Raw genomic sequence first — 19,397 nt, 5'->3', positions numbered from 1 at the left:
GAGGTTATAACATTTGTAAATATGAACTCAACATAGGGGCACCTACATACATATTAACAGACCTAAAATTGATAAAAAGACAGGAATAGTGGGGGACTTTAACACTGCACTTAAATCAATGGGACAGATCATCCAGACAAAAACAAAAAAGTCCCCCCAAACAATAAGGAAACATTGGTATTAACATGTAAGCCCAGATGGATTTAATAGATGTAGTAGAACATTTCATCCAAAAGCAGCAGACTACACATAACTTCTCAAGTGTTCATGGGATGGATGTTCGCCGAGATAGATCACACAACAGGCCACAAAACAAGTCTCAATAAATTTAAGCAGGTTGAAATCATGCCAGGTATCTTTTCTGCCACAATGGTAAAACAAAACAAAACAAAACAAAACCTAGAAATAAGTTAGAAAAAGAAAACTGGAAGATTCGCAAACATGGAGATTAAGCAACATGCTACTGAACAACCAAAGGCTAGGGCACCTGCGGTGGCTCAGTTGGTTAAGCGTCTGCCTTTGGCTCAGGTCATGATCCCAGGGGCCTAGGATTAAGCCCCGCATTGGGCTCCCTGTTCAGCAGGGAGCCTGCTTCTCCTTCTCTATGCCACTCCTCCTGCTGTGAGCTCTCTGTGTCTCTCAAATAAAATCTTAAAAAAAAAAAAACTGGAGGGGGAGGAGCAAGATGGCAGAGGAGTAGGAGACCTAAATTTCGTCTGGTCCCAGGAATTCAGCTAGATAGGGATCAAACCATTCTGAACACCTACAAACTCAACAGGAGATCGAAGAAAAGAATAGCAACAACTCTCTGAACAGAAAAGCGACCACTTTCTGGAAGGTAGGACGTGCAGAGAAGTGAATCCGAGGCAATACACGGGAAGATAGACCACAGGGAGAGGGAGCCTCTGTCAGCTGGCTACTGGCAAGTGATAGAGCAGCGAAGCACAAAATTGGAACTTTTAGAAGTCGGCTCCGCTGAGGGACGTCGCTCCAGTGGCTAAGTGGGGGGTGGAACCCTCACGGGGCAGTGTGGTCTCAGGACCCTGGGGGTCACAGAAAGACCAGGGGTGCCTCAGTGCGGCAGAGCTCCCAGGTATCAGAGCAGGGAAGCTGGCTGCAGAAACGGAGCCAAGGAGTGGGCTCTCAGTTCGGGGTTGCCATAAACCGTGATCCGCAGCACAGTTGGGCCCCTGCTCCTCCAGCAGAGACCCAACAAATAGCAGATCCGGGGAGACTCCCTTCCTGCCCAGGGAGGAGTGGCACGGGAGCGAACTGCAGGGATCTGCTGGGTTTGGAGACTCCACACGGGGTCGGTTGCCAGAGATAGAAACTCTCGGTCACAGGCCAGGTGAGCACAGAGTGTGGCCAGAGACCGGGGAGACGGGAGTGATTGACTGCTTTTCTCTGGGGGCGCACTGAGGAGTGGGGCCCGAGTTCTTGGCTCCTCTGGGGCGGAGATTGGGAGGTCGCCATTTCACTCTCATCCTCCAAAGCTGTACGGAAAGCTTGCAGGGAACAAAAGCTCCCGAGAGCAAACCCGAGCAGATGACTTAGCCCGTACCTGGCAAGGGTGTGGCAATTCTGCCTCCGGCAAAGACATCTGAGAACCACGGCAACAGGCCCCTCCCCCAGAAGATCAGCAAGAACAGCCAGACAAGACCAAGTTTACCGATCAATGGGAATGGCAGAACTCCAGCACTAGGGGAATACAGCACATAGAATTCATGGCTGTTTTCCCATGATTCTTTAGTCTTTCAAAGTAAATTTTTTTAATTTTCTTTTTTTTCTTTTTCTTTTTTCCTCTTTTTCTCTTTTTCAACCAACATCTTATCAATCCCTTTTTTAATTAATATTTTTTATTTTTCATTTTTAGAGTCATATTCTATCCCTTCATAGTAGTTAACCTTATTTTTGGTATGTATATATATAAGTTGTTCTCTTTTTAAAATTTTGGGATACAGTTTCTTCTAACAGACGAAAATATACCCTAAATCTCTAGTGTATGGCTTTGTTCCAGTTTCCTGCCTGATCACAGTCTCTCCCTTTTTTTTTTTTTTTAAAATCCTCTTCCTTTTTTCAACCAACTACTTATCAATTCCCTTTATAAAATCTTTTATAATTTTCATCTTTACAGTCATATTCCATCCCTTCATCGTACTTACCCTTATTTTTGTACATATATAAGTTTTTCTTTCTTTAAAATTTTGGGAGGCACTTTCTTCTAACAGACCAAAATATGCCCAAAATCTAGTATGTGGCACTGATTTATGCACCAGCCTGATCATATTTGATCATATTCTTTTTTTTTTTTAATCTTTTTCTTTTTTCCTTTTTCTTTCTTTCCCTTTCTTTCCCCCAGTTTCAGGTCTCTTCTAATTTGTTTAGTGTATATTTTTCTGGGGTCATTGTTACCCTGTTAGCATTTTGTTCTCTCATTCATCTATTCTCTTCTGGACAAAATGACAAGGCGGAAAAAATCACCTCAAAAAAAAGGACAAGAGGCAGTACCAACTGCCAGGGACCTAATCGGTATGGACATTAGTAAGATGTTGGAACTAGAGTTCAGAATGATGATTTTAAAGATACTAGCTGGGCTTGAAAAAAGCATGGAAGATATTAGAGAAACGCTTTCTGGAGAAATAAAAGAACTAAAATCTAACCAAGTCGACATCAAAAAGGCTATTAATGAGGTGTAATCCAAAATGGAGGCTCTAACTGCTAGGATAAATGAGGCAGAAGAGAGAATTAGTGATATAGAAGACCAAATGATGGAAAATCAAGAAGCTGAGAAAAAGAGAGATAAACAAGTACTGGATCATGAGGGCAGAATTCGAGAGAGAAGTGATACCATAAGATGAAACAATATTAGGATAATCGGGATACCAGAAGAAGAAGAAAGAGAGAGAGGGGCAGAAGGTATATGGGAGCAAATTATAGCAGAGAACTTCCCTAGTTTCGGGAAGGAAACAGACATCAAAATCCAGGAGGCACAGAGAACCCCCTTCAAAGTCAATAAAAAGAGGTCAACACCCCGACATCTAATAGTAAAACTTACGAGTCTCAGAGACAAAGAGAAAATCCTGAAAGCAGCTCGGGGATAAGAGGTCTGTAACCTACAATGGTAGAAACATTAGATTGGCAACAGACCTATCCACTGAGACCTGGCAGGCCAGAAAGGACTGGCAGGATATATTCAGAGCACTAAATGAGAAAAATATGCAGCCAAGAATACTATATCCAGCTAGGCTGTCATTGAAAATAGAAGGAGAGATAAAAAGCTTCCAGGACAAACAAAAACTAAAGGAATTTGCAAACACGAAACCAGCCCTACAAGAAATATTGAAAGGGGTCTTCTAAGCAAAGAGAGAGCCTAATAACATAGACCAGAAAGGAACACAGACAATATACAGTAACATTCACCTTACAGGAAATGCAATGGCACTAAATTCATATCTTTGAATAGTTACCCTGAATGTAAATGGGCTAAATGCCCCAATCAAAAGACACAGGCTATCAGATAAAAAAACAAGACCCATCGATATGCTGTCTGCAAGAGACTCATTTTAGACCCAAAGACACCCCCAGATTGAAAGTGAGGGGGTGGAAAACCATTTACCATGCTAACGGACACCAAAAGAAAGCTGGGGTGGCAATCCTTATATCAGACAAATTAGATTTTAAACCAAAGACTGTAATAAGAGATGAGGGAGGACACTATATCCTACTTAAAGGGTCTATCCAACAAGAAGATCTAACCATTGTAAATATCTATGCCCCTAACATGGGAGCAGCCAATTATATAAGGCAATTAATAACAAAAGCAAAGAAACACATCGACAACAATACAATAATAGTAGGGGACTTTAACACCCCCTCACTGAAATGGACAGATCATCTAAGCAAAAGATCAACAAGGAAATAAAGACTTTAAATGACACACTGGACCAAATGGACTTCACAGATATATTCAGAACATTCCAACCCAAAGCAACAGAATACACATTCTTCTCTAGTGCCCATGGAACATTCTCCAGAATAGATCACATCCTAGGTCACAAATCAGGTCTCAACCGGTACCAAAAGACTGGGATCATTCCCTGCGTATTTTCGGACCACAATGCTTTGAAAGTAGAACTCAATGACAAGAGGAAACTTGGAAAGAACTCAGATACATGGAGGCTAAAGAGCATCCTACTAAAGAATGGGTCAACCAGGAAGTTAAAGAAGAATTAAAAAAATTCATGGAAACCAATGAAAATGAAAACACAAATGTTCAAAATCTTTGGGATGCAGCAAAGGCAGTCCTAAGAGGAAAGTATATAGCAATACAAGCCTTTCTCAAGAAACAAGAAAGGTCTCAAATACACAACCTAACCCTACACCTAAAGGAGCTGGAGAAAGAACGGCAAATAAAGCCTAAAACCAGCAGGAGAAGAGAAATAATAAAGATCAGAGCAGAAATCAATGAAACAGAAACCAAAAGAACAGTAGAATAGATCAATGAAACTAGGAGCTGGTTCTTTGAAAGAATTAATAAGACTGATAAACCCCTGGCCAGACCTGTCAAAAAGAAAAGAGAAATGACCCAAATAAATAAAATCATGAATGAAAGAGGAGAGATCACAACCAACACCAAAGAAATACAAACAACTATAAGAACATTATGAGCAACTATATGCCAGCAAATTAGATAATCTAGAAGAAATGGATGCATTTCTAGAGATGTATAAACTACCAAAACTGAACCAGGAAATAATAGAAAACCTGAACAGACCTATAACCACTAAGGAAATTGAAGCAGTTATCAAAAATCTCCCAACAAACAAGAGCCCAGGGCCAGATGGCTTCCCAGGGGAATTCTACCAAACATTTAAGGAAGAATTAATACCTATTCTTCTGAAACTGTTCCAAAAAATAGAAATGGAAGGAAAACTTTCAAACTCGTTTTATGAGGCCACCATTACCTTGATCCCAAAACCAGACAAAGACCCCATCAAAAAGGAGAATTACAGACCAATATCCCTGATGAACATGGATGCAAAAATTCTCACCAAAATACTAGCCAATAGGATCCAACAGTACATTAAAAGGATTATTCACCACGACCAAGTGGGATTTATCCCTGGGCTGCAAGGTTGGTTCAACATCTGCAAATTAATCAATGAGAAACAATACATTAATAAAAGAAAGAACAAGAACCATATGATCCTCTCAATAGATGCAGAAAAAGCATTTGACAAAGTACAACATCCTTTCTTGATCAAAACTCTTCAGAGTATAGGGATAGAGGGCACATACCTCAATATCATAAAAGCCATCTGTGAAAAACCCACAGCAAATATCATTCTCAATGGGGAAAAACTGAGAGCTGTCCCCCTAAGGTCAGGAACGCAGCAGGGATGTCCACTATCACCAGTGCTATTCAACATAGTATTAGAAGTCCTAGCCGCAGCAATCAGACAACAAAAAGAAATCAAAGGCATCCGAATTGGCAAAGAAGAAGTCAAACTCTCACTCTTTGCAGATGATATGATACTTTATGTAGAAAACCCAAAAGACTCCACCCCAAAACTGCTAGAACTCATACAGAAATTCAGTCAAGTGGCAGGATATAAAATCAATGCACAGATATCAGTGGCATTCCTATACATCAACAACAAGACAGAAGAAAGGGAAATTAAGGAGTCGATCCCATTTACAATTGCACTCAAAACCATAAGATACCTAGGAATAAATCTAACCAAAGAGGCAAAGGATCTGTACTCAGAAAACTATAAAATACTCATGAAGGAAATTGAGGAGACACAAAGAAATGGAAAAATGGATTGGAAGGACAAATATTGTGAAGATGTCAATGCTACCTACAGCAATCTACACATTTAATGCAATCCCCATCAAAATACCATCCACTTTGTTCAAAGAAATGGAACAAATAATCCTAAAATTTGTATGGAACCAGAAAAGACCCTGAATAGCCAGAGGAATTTTGAAAAAGAAAAGCAAAGCTGGTGGCATCACAATTCCAGACTTCAAGCTCTATTACAAAGCTGTCATCATCAAGACAGTATGGTACTGGTACCAAAACAGACACATAGACCAATGGAACAGAATAGAGAGTCCAGAAATGGACCCTCAATTCTATGGTCAGTTAATCTTTGACAAATCAGGAAAGAATGTCCAATGGAGAAAAGACAGTCTCTTCAGCAAATGGTGTTGGGAAAATTGGACAGCCACATGCAGAAGAATGAAACTGGACCATTTCCTTACACCACACACAAAAATAGGCTCAAAATGGATAAAAGTCCTCAATGTGAGACAGAAATCCATCAAAATCCTTGAAGAGAACACAGGCAGCAACCCTTTGACCTCAGCCACAGCACCTTCTTCCTAGACACATCGCCAAAGGCGAGGGAAGCAAAGGCAAAAATGGAACTATTGGGACTTCATCAAGATAAAAAGCTTTTGCACAGCAAAAGAAACATTCAATAAAACCAAAAGACAATCGACAGAATGGGAGAAGATATTTGCAAATGACATATCAGATAAAGGGCTAGTATCCAAAATCTATAAAGAACTTATCAAACTCAACACCCAAAGAACAAGTGATCCAATCAAGAAATGGGCAGAAGACATGAACAGACATTTTTCCAAAGAAGACATCCAAATGGCCAACAGACACATGAAAAAGTGCTCAACATCACTCGGCATCAGGGAAATCCAAATCAAAACCTCAATGAGATACCACCTCACATCCGTCAGAATGGTTAAAATTAACAAGTCAGGAAACAACAGATGTTGGCGGGGATGCGGAGAAAGGGGAACCCTCCTACACTATTGGTGGGAATGCAAGCTGGTGCAGCCACTCTGGAAGACAGTATGGAGGTTCCTCAAAAAGTTGAAAATAGAGTTACCATATGACCCAGCAACTGCACTACTGGCTATTTACCCCAAAGATACAAATGTAGGGATCTGAAGGGGTATGTGCACCCCGATGTTTATAGCAGCAATGTCCACAATAGCCAAACTGTGGAAAGAGCCAAGATGTCCATCGACAGATGAATGGATAAAGAAGATGTGGTATATATAGACAATGGAATATTATGCAGCCATCAAAAGGAATGAGATCTTCCCATTTGCAACGACGTGGATGGAACTGGAGGGTATTATGCTGAGCGAAATAAGTCAATCAGAGAAAGACAGGTATCATATGATTTCACTGATATGAGGAATTCTTAATCTCAGGAAACAAACAGGGTTGCTGGAGTGGTGGGGGGTGGGAGGGATGGTGTGGCTGGGTGATAGACATTGGGGAGGGTATGTGCTGTGAATTTTGTAAAACTATTGAATCACAGACCTGTACCTCTGAAACAAATAATACATTATATGTTAAAAAAAAAAAAAAAGATAGTAGGAAGAGAAAAATGAAGTGGGGGAAATCAGAGGAGGAGATGAACCATGAGAGACTATGGACTCAGAAACAAACAGGGTTCTAGAGGGGAGTTGGGTGGGGGGATGTGTTAGCCTGGTGATGGGTATTAAACAGGGCATGTACTGAATGGAGCACTAGGTGTTATATGCAAACAATGAATCATGGAACACTAATCAAAAACTAATGATGTAATGTATGGTGATTAACATAATATAATTAAAAAAAAAAAACCAACCAAGGGCCAGAGGAAAAAAATCAAGGGAGAAATTTAAAAAAATGCCTGAGACAAATGAAAATGGAGATACAGCATACCAGAACTTACAGGATGTAGCAAAGCAGTTAGAAGAGGGAAGTTCATAGCATCACAGGCCTACTTTGATAAATGAGAAAAATCTCAATTGAGGAAGTAGAGAAAGAACAAACAAAGCCAAATGTTAGTAGAAGGAAAGAAAGAACAGATCAGAACAAAAATAAATGAAATAGAGACTAAAAAGACAATAGAAACGATCAATGTCACTAAGATATGGTTCATTGGAAAGATAAAGTTGACAGACCTTTAGCAAGAATCACATACACAAAAAAACTTGAATAAATAAAATGAGAAATGAAAGAGGAGATGGTATAGTGGATACCACAGGATCAAAGAGACACTATGAACAATTATGCACCAACAGATTGGATAACCCAGCATAAATGCATAAATTCGTAGACACCTACAACCTACCAAGACTGAATCATGAAGAAATAGAAAATTTGAACAGAACAATTAGTATTAAGAATTTGAATCGGTAATCAAAACCTCCCAGCAAACAAGTACAGGACCAGTTGGGTTCACTGGTGAATTCTGCCAAACATTCAAAGAGGATTTAATACCAATCCTTCTCAAATCCTTCCAAAAAATAAGAGAATGCTTCCAAACTCAGTTTACAAGGTCAGTATTACCCTGATATCAAAACCAAAGATGGCACAGGAAAAGAAAATGACAGACCAATATCCCTGATGAATATGCAAAAATTGTCAACAAAATATTAGCAAACCAAATTCAGCAATGCATTAAAAGCATGAAGTTCCTAAGAGAAAACATATGTGGAAACATCTTGGATATTGGTCTTGGCAGTGATCTGTTTTTGGATTGACACTAAAAGCAAAGGTGACAAAAGCAAATATAAACAAGTGGGACTATATCAAACCAAAAATCTTCTGCACAGTGAAGGACAACACCAACAAAATGAAAAGACTATGAAATGGAAGAAGATATTTGCAAATTATGTGTCTAATAAGGGGGTCATATCCAACATATATAAAGAACTCCTACAACCCAATTGCCATAAAAACCAAACTCCAGTTAAAAATGGGCAGAGCACCTGAATAGACACTTTTCCAAAGACATGCAGACAGCCAACAGGTAATTATCAGGGGAATGTAAATCAAAACCACAATGAACTATAACCTCACACCTGTTAGGATGGCTAGTATCAGAAGACAAGAGATAGCTAGTGTTGGGGACAATGTAGAGAATAGGGAACCCTCATGCACCGTTGGTGGGAATGTAAGTTGCTGCAGCCACTGCGGAAAACAGTATGGGGGTTCCTCAAGAAACTAAAAATAGAACTACGGTATGATCCCATAATTGCCTTCATATTTGTTTAAAAGAAATGAAAACTCAGAAAGATGTATTACACCGCCACATTCATTGCAACATTATTTACAAGACATAGAAATAAACTATTGATGGTTAAAGAAGCTGCAATATGTATATAGGATGGAGTATTATTCAGCCATAAGAAAATGAAATCTTGCCATTTGTGACAACATAGATGGACCTTGACAGCATTGTGCCAAGTGAAATAAGTCATCAAAAGACAAATACAGTACGATCTCACTTATATATGGAATGTAAAACAACAACCAAACTCAGGAATACAGAGAACAGGTTGGTGGTTGCCAGAGGCAGAGGTTGGGAGTGGGTAAAATGAGGGAAGGTGGTCAAATGTATAAACTTTCAGTTATAAATAAATAATGGGGATGCAATGTACAGCATGGTGACCGTTGTTAATAGTAGTGTGTTGTAAATTTGGAAGTTGCTAAGAATAAATCTTAAAAGTTATCACAAGAAAAAAATTGCAACTATGTGATGAATGTTAGCTAGACTCATTGTGATGATCATTTTGCAATATGTACAAATATCAAATCATTATGTTGTACACCTGAAACTAATACAATGTTATTTATCAATTATGTCTCAACTTTAAAAAAGGAAGGAGCAGTAGAAAGTAGTAATAGTCAAATGAGGACTGAAAATGCCCATTGAATTTACTGACACGAAGGATGTGGTCACTTGAGTGCTATTTAAGTGGAGGTCTGAAACTCAACTAGAATAGATTAAGAAGTAGGAGTAGATGAAAAAATAGAATAGTGAATACATGCAACTCTTTTGAGAAGTTTGTGAAGAAAGGTGAGAGAGCTCACCAACTAGAGGGAAAAGTGGTCTCGGAATAGGTGAAGCTTGGTGGCAGCTCGAGCTTTATGGTGGGAGCTTGATCCGCAAAGGAGAATAGTTAATGCAGGCATGAGGGGATGGGGTCCAATGGAAGGGCAGAAAGGATTGGTTTGGATGGAAGGAGAAACAGCTCCCCTATGAAGTCAGAGGGGCAGGAAGAAAGGACGGTGCAGGGGTGGGTTCGTTGGCTTACTTAGCACAGGCACGTTGAAGGAATTCCCGTCTGGTGCATCTGTGTGCCCTGGGAAGTAGGCATGGAGATCCGTTGAAGGAGAGCGATTGGAAGGTGAAGGTGCAGGGCTTTGAGGGGCATCTGAGCTAGCCATTGCAAAGCCAGGCGGGCAAGTGAGCCAGGCAAACAGTAGGATTTCAGATGAGTGTTCAGGGGCCATTTGTGATTCATTAACGTGGATTACGGAAGTTACCAGTCCACTCGTGTTTGGGCCTTCGTGTAACAGCACCAAGCTGTGCAGACATAGGCACACTGAGCATAGAGTTGGCTTCTTCCAGGGCCGCTGTTCTGCCTAGGAGATGAGATCAAGGGTGAGCGTTGAGGCTACTGGCAAGAGTGTTGTTGAAAGACAACGTAATTTCAGCGGGGTCAAGAGCAAGATGAAAAGCAGCAGAGGGATGATGGGTAGTAAGTCATGGGGCCGTGAACTGGAGGTGCCGATGAGGTCAAGAAAAGTGGTGACGTCGGGAGTTCCGAGCAGGCTGGGAGAGGTCGGCTGACGCGGACTAGAGAGGAGAGGGTGTTTAGAGAGTCAGGCGGGGGTGTGGTGTCAGCCACCAGAGTAAACCAGGGGGTTTACTCCTGGGACAGTAGGCCCTCCCTGAGCCAGGGCTCCAGTCACTGAGCGGCCATGCCTGGGGCGGAAGCCAGCGAAGCCTGCAAGGGTCTGAGGTTGTGGGAAGGCATGAGCTCTGGGGGAGTGTTTTTTTTTGGTTTTTTTGTTTTTTTTTGAGAGGGCAATTTGTAAGGATTTGGAAGTGGTGAACAGGAACAGGGAGAGAAACAAGCCCACTTTCGGATATCGAGGCATTTGGGGTGCTGGCTTATCAACAACCCCTGCTTGAGAGGCCTGCATGTTGGTGAGGTCTGGGAAGTCACCAGGCTCCCATTCAGGCCTGGGAGTGAGCAGGAGAAGCTCTTGGAGTAGCTGTCAGGGTGAAAGGCAGGTTTGCATGGTTCTCTCACATACGTTCCACCGGAGCCCATATTTCGTCGTGCGGTCTCCTGAACAAGACTTCCGTTTTCTTACCTTTCTCTGTCCCCCACCTGCAAGTAAAAACCTTACCATCATTCAGTGTTTGATTCCATGGAGCAAGATGGGTGTGTGGTCTCTTGATTATACAAATAGGGACATGTTCTTTCTCTCTCTTTCTCTATCCCTCCGTCTGTGTCTCCTCTCAGTTATGATTATTGGCTGAAATAGAATTTACTGGCTGTTTCGCTTGTATTTGTTTTGTTTGTAATTATTGTGTCTTACCCCCTACTTAATTGTAGCTCAGTGCTGTACGCTACATAAATCTTCCTTAAATCAATGAGAAAGTGTAAAATTAATTGCTTTTGAAAAACTGCATTTTCAAAAATTTCCCCATTCTTCATGCTGAGAATCCACCAATCAGGTAAGTCATAGAAGGAATCTGAGAAATAGGCTGTATGTGACTTTTCTGCATTTCTAAGCATTTTCTGACCTCAGTTATCAAACTATAGTAATAAAAAGCTTCTGTTATGTTTTTTACATTTTAAAGATTTATTATGATAAAATTAATATTTATCTTTGTAAGCACTTACTGTGTGCTTTTTTTAAAAAAAGATTTTATTTATTTGTTTGAGAGAGAGACAGAGAGAGCATGAGCAGGGGGCGGAGGGAGAGGGAGAAGCAGACTCCCCGATGAGCAGGGAGCCTGATGTGGGGCTTGATCCCAGGACCCTGAGATCATGACCTGAGCCGAAGGCAGATGCCTAACCGACTGAGCCACCAGGCGTCCCCTACTGTATGCTTTAAACATCCTTTTAACACTCTGTGAGGTTCTCACTTTAACAGTCCTCGTTTCACAGCTGGGTAAAGAAAGGCGGATGGGTTACTTACAAAGTAAATCACAGCACTGAGTGGCAAAGCTTCTAACTGCTTGGAATACAGGCGGTCTGACTCACAGCCTGTGCTCTTAAAAACTGAAATTGTATCCTGATCCACCGTATGGCCTGGCATGTGGAATTGCCATGGTATTATTTATAGCTCTTGCTGGTTACTCAGTTAATAATGCTTTTCTTTTCAGATTACTTCCAAAAAATTGGAACTCAGCAAGATCCTTCAAAACCCGATTCTCATAAGAAGAAAGAGAAATCAAAGGGAAAAAAGGATCAAACTCACGCTTGTCCAAAGGTTAAGAAAAAAAGGCTTGTGTCATATGATACAACAGGTGCGTAGTATCACCAACCCAGGCTTTTCAGAAGACGTGACATTTTTTTCAGATAATTTTGTGGTTTTATGTATTTGACTTCAGAAGAAACGGTCTAACTGAATTTTATGTGTTTGATTGCTTAAAGAACTGTTAGTTTTTTTAAATCTTTTTGAAAATCTAAAATATCAGTAGACTGAAAAATTGGCAGAGTCTGTACCCTGACTATGTTCTTAAGTAGGAACAATCTCTGAAGGTTATGGTTATAGGATTGGAAATACAGTTGTATGGCTTTGTTTTATCCTTTTAGTAAAACTTTGTGGTCTCATTATATTTAATTATTTTGTGTCTTTGTCTGACACAGAGTTTAAATTCCCAAATAAATAATTCATTTAAACTGATTTTCCTCACTCAGGCTTTCCAGTTTGTACTTTCTCTATACCTGAAATTCTTATTTGTATTAATATCTTAAGTTTGACAGGAAAAGGGAAACTTTTCTGTGTTTCACTGATACACTGTGGTCCGAGGCAGATTAGTCATAAAGCTATTGAAACCTAAATAGGCTTCATGTTTTTAATTAAAAAAGAAGATCTTCACTATTATAAATGCCTCCAGTGGCACAAAACCCCCCTCCTGGCAAGTGCACACAGCAGCTGGGAGTTTGATGGAGCTTTGCTCCTAGGACTAGGTCAGTCTATGTGGCATTTTTGAGATGCAATGGGGATGTAAAAGGAGATTTTCCTGGGTGAGCCTGCCCTAATCTGATGAGCCTTTAAAAAAGACCAGAGCAGTAGTGGATGCCACACTGCTGCCTTTGAAGGGGCAGACTGCCATGCTGTGGAGAGGGCCCTGGGGCAAGGACCCCAAAGCAGACTCTCGTGGCCGACAGTAGTGCCCGGTCAACTGTTAGCCAGGCACGCAGCCCCCGAGAAATGACTTCTGCCAACAATCCAGGGGAGCTTGGAGGCAGTTCTTTCCCTAGCCATGTCTCCGGTTGAGGGCATCGTCAGCCAACACGCTCATGTCAGCCCTGTGAGACCCTGAGCAGAGGACCAGCTAAAATTTGCTAGATACCCGACCCGTGGAAATTGGGGGGTCATAAACCCCCAGTTTGCGGTAATTTGTTATATGGCAGCAGAAAGCAAGTACGGAAGTAAAGTGGTAAACAAGTAGCTCAAGGCCCTCCCCTTTCCGCCGCTGTCCTCAGTTCCACTTGGGCCAGCTGACAGTCACACTCACATGGGTGACTGTCCTTTCCATGGATGCTTTTATGTGTTGTCTACATTTATATTTGTCCATTGCGGGAGTTTAAAAATTTGTCACATAGGTTTTGACACTCCTTCCTTCTAAAGCCCCGGAGCCTTGCACTTCTCCCTTTAAATGAAGGCCCAATTTAGTGACTCAGTTCTAACCAATAATACAGTGGACGTGGTAGTTTGCAGTTGTACAGAGTAGAACATGGTGGAGTGATGCTCTGTGCCCTCCAGGACTAAGTCAGGACAGACATAGAGATCCTGTCTCCTGCACGCTCTCTGGGGGCCGCTGGTGTCCTGTAACACACGTACGCAGCCCTGCAGAGAGGTCCACTGCAGAAAGAGCTAGACCTCCTGCGCATCGCCACGTGAGGGAGCTGACCGGGGAAGGGGTCCTCCAGCCCCAGGAAAGCCTTCAGCATTTTGCTTGCAGCCTCATGGGAAACTGAACTCCTGACCCATAGAAACTGTGAGATAATAAATACTTGTTTTAAACCTCTAGATTTTAGGACAGTTGCTCACACATCAATAGATACCTAATGCATCCATAAAACATATGGCATTATTTTGTGTATGACAGAAGTGCACACACCATATTGACCAGAATAAGCTAGATAGAGAAAAATGCATGTGGTGTGATTCTACTTATAGAAAGTAAACACTAGGAAAAATTGGCCTCTACTCTTAGAAAGCAGGATAGTGGTGACTTCTGTGGGCATGGGCTGAAGTGGGAATAGGAACTGGGCAGGGTTTCAAGGCAGACTTCAGGAGGCCTAGTGATGCTTTTTTTCTTGATTGTTCCAGTGCTGGTTCCAGGGTATATTAATGTCTGAAAATGCATCAAGCTGTATGTCTATGAATGATATGTGTACTTTTCTGTGTGTATGTTATACTTCAGTAAAAGCTTTAAAATATGCACATACATGATGTTTTATTGTGTCCTTTTGTAACCTGTCCTTTTGAGATCACTCATGTTGATGTGTGCTTTTCGAATTTACTCTTTCTCTTTCTTTTAAGATGCCTTTTTGTCTAGAATGTCCTCTTTTCTCTTTTTAACCCTCTCAAGCCTTATGTCAAGATCCATTTTTATGAGACTTCTATAAAGCTCTCAGTGAGGTCCCTAGTCTGCAGTGATCCTCTCCTTGGAGTTAACACAGTACTTACTAGCAGTATGGCTCATTTGACAATTTCTATATGTTATCTTTCATTATGAGGACACATTCACATGGTGGAATAATATAATTACTTACATTCTAAACTCCAAGGCAGCAGAAGTTCTGTTTTAAACCTTTTTTTTTTTTTTTTTTTGAGAGAGAGAGAGAGTGGGGGAAGGGGCAGAGGGAGAGAGAGAATCCCACACAGACTCCATGCCCACTGCAGAACCTGACGTGGGCTCGATCTCATGACCCTGAGATCATGACCTGAGCTGAAATCACTAGTCAGACGCTTAACCGCCTGAGCCACCCAGGGGCCTTTCTTAAACTTCTTAAAAGAACGGTTTTATTTTCATCCTAAAGATAGGTGATTTTACCCTTAAATGCCGGAACTCTTCATTAAGCACTGTCTTCACTGTTAACTCCTGTTGAAGGTTCTGTCCGGTGATAGTGCTTCTTCGAGGCTATAAGATTAGAAGGTGAGGGCACTAGAAGCTCAGCCCAGCACTCACTGATGAGGTTTTATTGTGTCTGTAACAGAACGGTTGTGTTACGCCGTTCTCCCTCTCTTTTTTTTTTCATGGTTTTTTTCTCTTGAAAGTTGCAATTTCCTGACCTAACTTACTTCTGGTACCTGTATTCTTGACTCACTGTGAAAGTGGAATACAGGCTAGTCTCCTTGTAGTTCTGATATAAAGAATTGCTGTCTTGGATCATACCATACACCCAGCATGCTAGGACAGTGCTTCACCCTGCCATGCTAGGTGTATAATGGATTGTCTCATTTTAGTAAATATCCGTGATTTTCTTTCTTTCTTTTTTTTTTTAAGATTTATTTATTTGTCAGAGAGCGAGAACACAAACGGGGGGAGCAGCAGAGGCAGAGGGAGAAGCAGGCCCCCGCTGAGCAAGGACTGACCTTAACGACCCTGGGGTCACGACCTGAGCTGAAGGCAGACGCTTAAACGACTGAGCCACCCAGGCATCCCTATCTATGATTTTCTGAATTAATCTGGCTTTTTAGAAAAATTTCCCCCCAGCATTTTGGAGGATACATATTTTCTTTAAGTTTACTACTTATTCCGAAAAATCGTTATTTTAAATTTGTCCTAAATCGCTTCCATTCTCCAATGGTCTCTATCAGTTCATTAAATCTGCCGGGTCGCCACCAAGAATGGATGTGTTAATTTATGCTTTTGCAATATTGCATAAGAGGAATACCGTGGTCAGCAGTTGATATTTTCTAACTTAATTTTTTGCAAGTCTGGTGGGTGAGAATGGCTTTTTCATTGTAATTTTAATTTATTATTTTCTGATTACTAATGGGGTTGAATATTTTTTGGTATGTTTACTGGCCATTTGTCTTTTCCAATAAATCATTCACCGTTCTATCAAAATGTTTATTTCTTATTGGGAAGAACTTCTTAAATATTTGATATGTTAATCCCTAGCTTCTTATGTAGGTTATAAACATTTTATCCTAACTTGATAATTACAGTGGCTTTTCTGCTGTATAAATTGCCAAGTTTGAAGAAGTCAAATTTATTATTTTTTTTTAACATGCTTTGATTCTTTTTCAGGAACATATATTTTCTTCTCATATTTCTGTAATTCCTTTTCCACATTTACTTCTATAATCCTTCTATAATTTATGCTTGCATATAACTGCATAGTTTTCTAAATGTCTAACCACTTTCCCATTATGATTTATGAAGTTAATGATTGCTCTCCTGATTGAAATACCTTTTTCACTTACTAGATTGTTTTTCGTAAGTGGTCCTATCTCTGGTCTCTAATTGGTTTTGCTGATCTGTTTTCCTATGCCATCAGCATAGGAAGGTGATTTCGATAGGTGTGCGTTGTTATAGCCTAGTATGTATGGCTTACCGCTCAGCTGGATGTAAACACCTTGTGCCATCCCTTATGCTAGTGTCAGCCCCTCCCCTTCTCTCTTCTGTACCTAATACTAACTAGCTTTCTTCTCAATTAAGTATTTTAAACTTCTCTCCTGTTTAAGCAACTGAGAGGGCCCAGACTAGGGTGAGACAGGTGAGGTGCCTAGGGCACAAGGTTAGAAGAAGAATTTACTCTTAGGGTTGTGTAGGACCATATCCTGGTCCTGATGTTGTTTTATACAACAGTTCACGTCCTATTTAGTCCTGAGTTAAGAAAGCTGTTTTGATCAGTTGGTGATCTAGAGAACCAGAAATCTTGAACAACTTCATAGCATTGCTGGTTTTGCCAGCAGGGTTTCTGGGTTGCTTCTCTTCCCGTGATTTGTTTTATCAAGAAAAGCAGAAGGGCTAAGAGGACAAACTGTAGAGCATGGTGAATAAAAGACAAGAAAAGGGAATGTTTCAAGGAGATTATCATTAGCTGCTAAGAGATCAAGAAAGACGGTCTCAGGAGCACCTAGGTGGCTCGCTCAGTTAAGCGTCCAACTCTTGATCTCAGCTCAGGTCTTGATCTCAGGGTTGTGAGTTCAAGCCCCGCCCTGGGCTCCAAGCTGGGTGTGGAGCCTACTTGTAAGGAAGAAAGGAAGGAAGGAGGGAGGGAGGGAAGGAGGGAGGGAAGAGTCTATTGCATGAGAATCTTTAGGAAGAATATTTCCACCTTGCATGGTCATCACTTTTTTCCTGATCCTACTGCTTCCACCCCATCTAACTGGCTCCTGTTCGAGTGTCTTTGCGTGCCAGCTACCTGTGTAACTGTGGAATTAGGTCTTTTGAAATATCTTTTTTAAATGGAAAAAATATTATTCCTTTTTTCCAGCTTCTGTTAAATTTTAAGCTATACTTTCTTGTCTAATTATATAGTCTTTGTGTAAACTTTAAGTATAAGTTTCCATTTAAATTTTTTCTCTATGTAGAAATATTTGGAATATTATACATTACCCTTAAGTGATGCCTGTACTCACATTTACATTAGATCTTTTTTCCAATGTTCTAAACCAGAACCAGAGGATGATGATGTCACAAGACATATTATAAGGCTAAGAGATAAGTTTGGTTGGCAAACGATGTTACCACAGCACTGTTTGGAGTATAAAAGTTCCAAAATTGTAATTCAGAAGATTATTCTAAAGGTATTAGCCTGTTTTATCCAGTTTTGTACTATAAAGGTTAATATTTAAAACTGTACCTTAATCTTAATTTCATTCACTTCACATATTATATCAAAATTAGACATTATTACATTAATACCGAATTACAATCATTGTTTCATAGTAAATGCTTGTGAAAGTGTTGGGCATCATTTCACTTGTCTTATTTCAAGGATGGAGAACAGATAAAGATATATGCCTGAAATTTGAATCTACTCTCATATTCCTGTTCATCAGGGGTTTTTTTTGTGTGAGTTAAAAAGAAATGCTAATGTACTTTTGTAACATTGTATCCTCGCTCTTACTTCCTGGTACCCAATTCTCTATCTCATTATCTTTGTATTTCCTTATCCTTTCTTTTTCGGAGAAGTTTTAGCATGTGCAGAGTCACATGACCAGAGGGTACAAGCAGCGATGAGGAGTAAGGTCTGCCTCCTGTGTCCTTCTTCATTACAAGAGATGGAAGATTGAACAGGATCATCTATAACTACTTTTAGACCCAGGGTTCTCCAAGGGCAATTAATTCCCAGGCAATCACATCAGCATCAACTTGGAGCTTATTAGCCATGCATAGTCTCATCTCCACTCCAGACCTTCTGAATCAGAAACTCTGGGAGTGGGACCCAGTGATCTGTACTTTACGAAGCTCTCCAGGTGATTCTGATGCACAATTGAGAAGTGTTGTTCTAGACCGGGGGCCAGCTAATTTTTCCTGAAAAGTGTCAGATAATGAATGTTCTAGGCTGTGCAGGCTCTCTGATCCCTGTTGTAATTTCTCAGGCCTGTCGCTGCAGCGCAGAAGCAGCAACAGACTTAAGCAAATGGGTGTGGCTGTGCTCCAGTGAAACTTTACAGAAATAGGCACAGAGTCCTGGCCGGAGTTTGCTGGCCCCTGCTCTAACCTGTTACCGGGAGGACAAATGGTCCTGGGATCACTGTCAGAGGCGGCATTAATGCAAAGCAGAGTACCATGCATAATGAAAGCAGAGTCACCCAGCTTTGAATCTCTATTTATATGCTCACTGTGTGGTTTTGGGCAAGTTCCTGACCTCTCTGAGCTTCAGCTTCTTTGAGCTTGAAATGGAAATAATAGTACTTAACCTTAGAGAGTCGTGAAAATTAAATGAGGAATGCAGGTGGCATAGTGTCTGGCACATAATGGGCATGGTAATTTAGAAAACACATAGCTGTGCATGAGCCAGATGTCCTTGGACTCACTGATAAGGGATGTTTCATTTGTTTGTAAAGAAAGGATTGAGAATTTGAAAAAATACTTTTAATTCAAAAACAATAATTTAATTGGAACGTATTATGCTTCTAATAAGTGGGTGATTTAATTACATACATGACCCATTTGGATAATGGTGTCTACATTAAGTTACTAGTATCCTCAGCTTTCTGGAACATAGAACAAAAATGCCTCAAGTGGCCACATAACTGTAACCAAGCCACGTACTATACAAATCATCACCTGTAGCTTATTTATTTCATTTTACTTGCAGTTTCTAAACTTGTTTCTTAAGGTTTCCAGGTGCGTATCCTATCAGAGGTC

General features: G+C 40.7%; 1 protein-coding gene across 1 annotated transcript in view; it reads left to right on the top strand.

Moving 5' to 3' along the window:
* DNAH14 (dynein axonemal heavy chain 14) overlaps positions 1 to 19,397 on the top strand; it is a 354,473-nt gene that overhangs the window by 11,323 nt on the left and 323,753 nt on the right. The window contains exons 4-5 of the mRNA XM_032393957.1: positions 12,213 to 12,356; positions 17,697 to 17,827. Coding sequence (XP_032249848.1) covers positions 12,213 to 12,356; positions 17,697 to 17,827 — 275 coding nt within the window. The remainder of the gene's footprint in view (positions 1 to 12,212; positions 12,357 to 17,696; positions 17,828 to 19,397) is intronic.

This window comes from Phoca vitulina, unplaced genomic scaffold, assembly GCF_004348235.1.
Source record: "Phoca vitulina isolate PV1807 unplaced genomic scaffold, GSC_HSeal_1.0 scaffold78, whole genome shotgun sequence".
NCBI lineage: Eukaryota > Metazoa > Chordata > Mammalia > Carnivora > Phocidae > Phoca > Phoca vitulina.
This window is presented reverse-complemented; position numbering and strand designations above follow the sequence as displayed.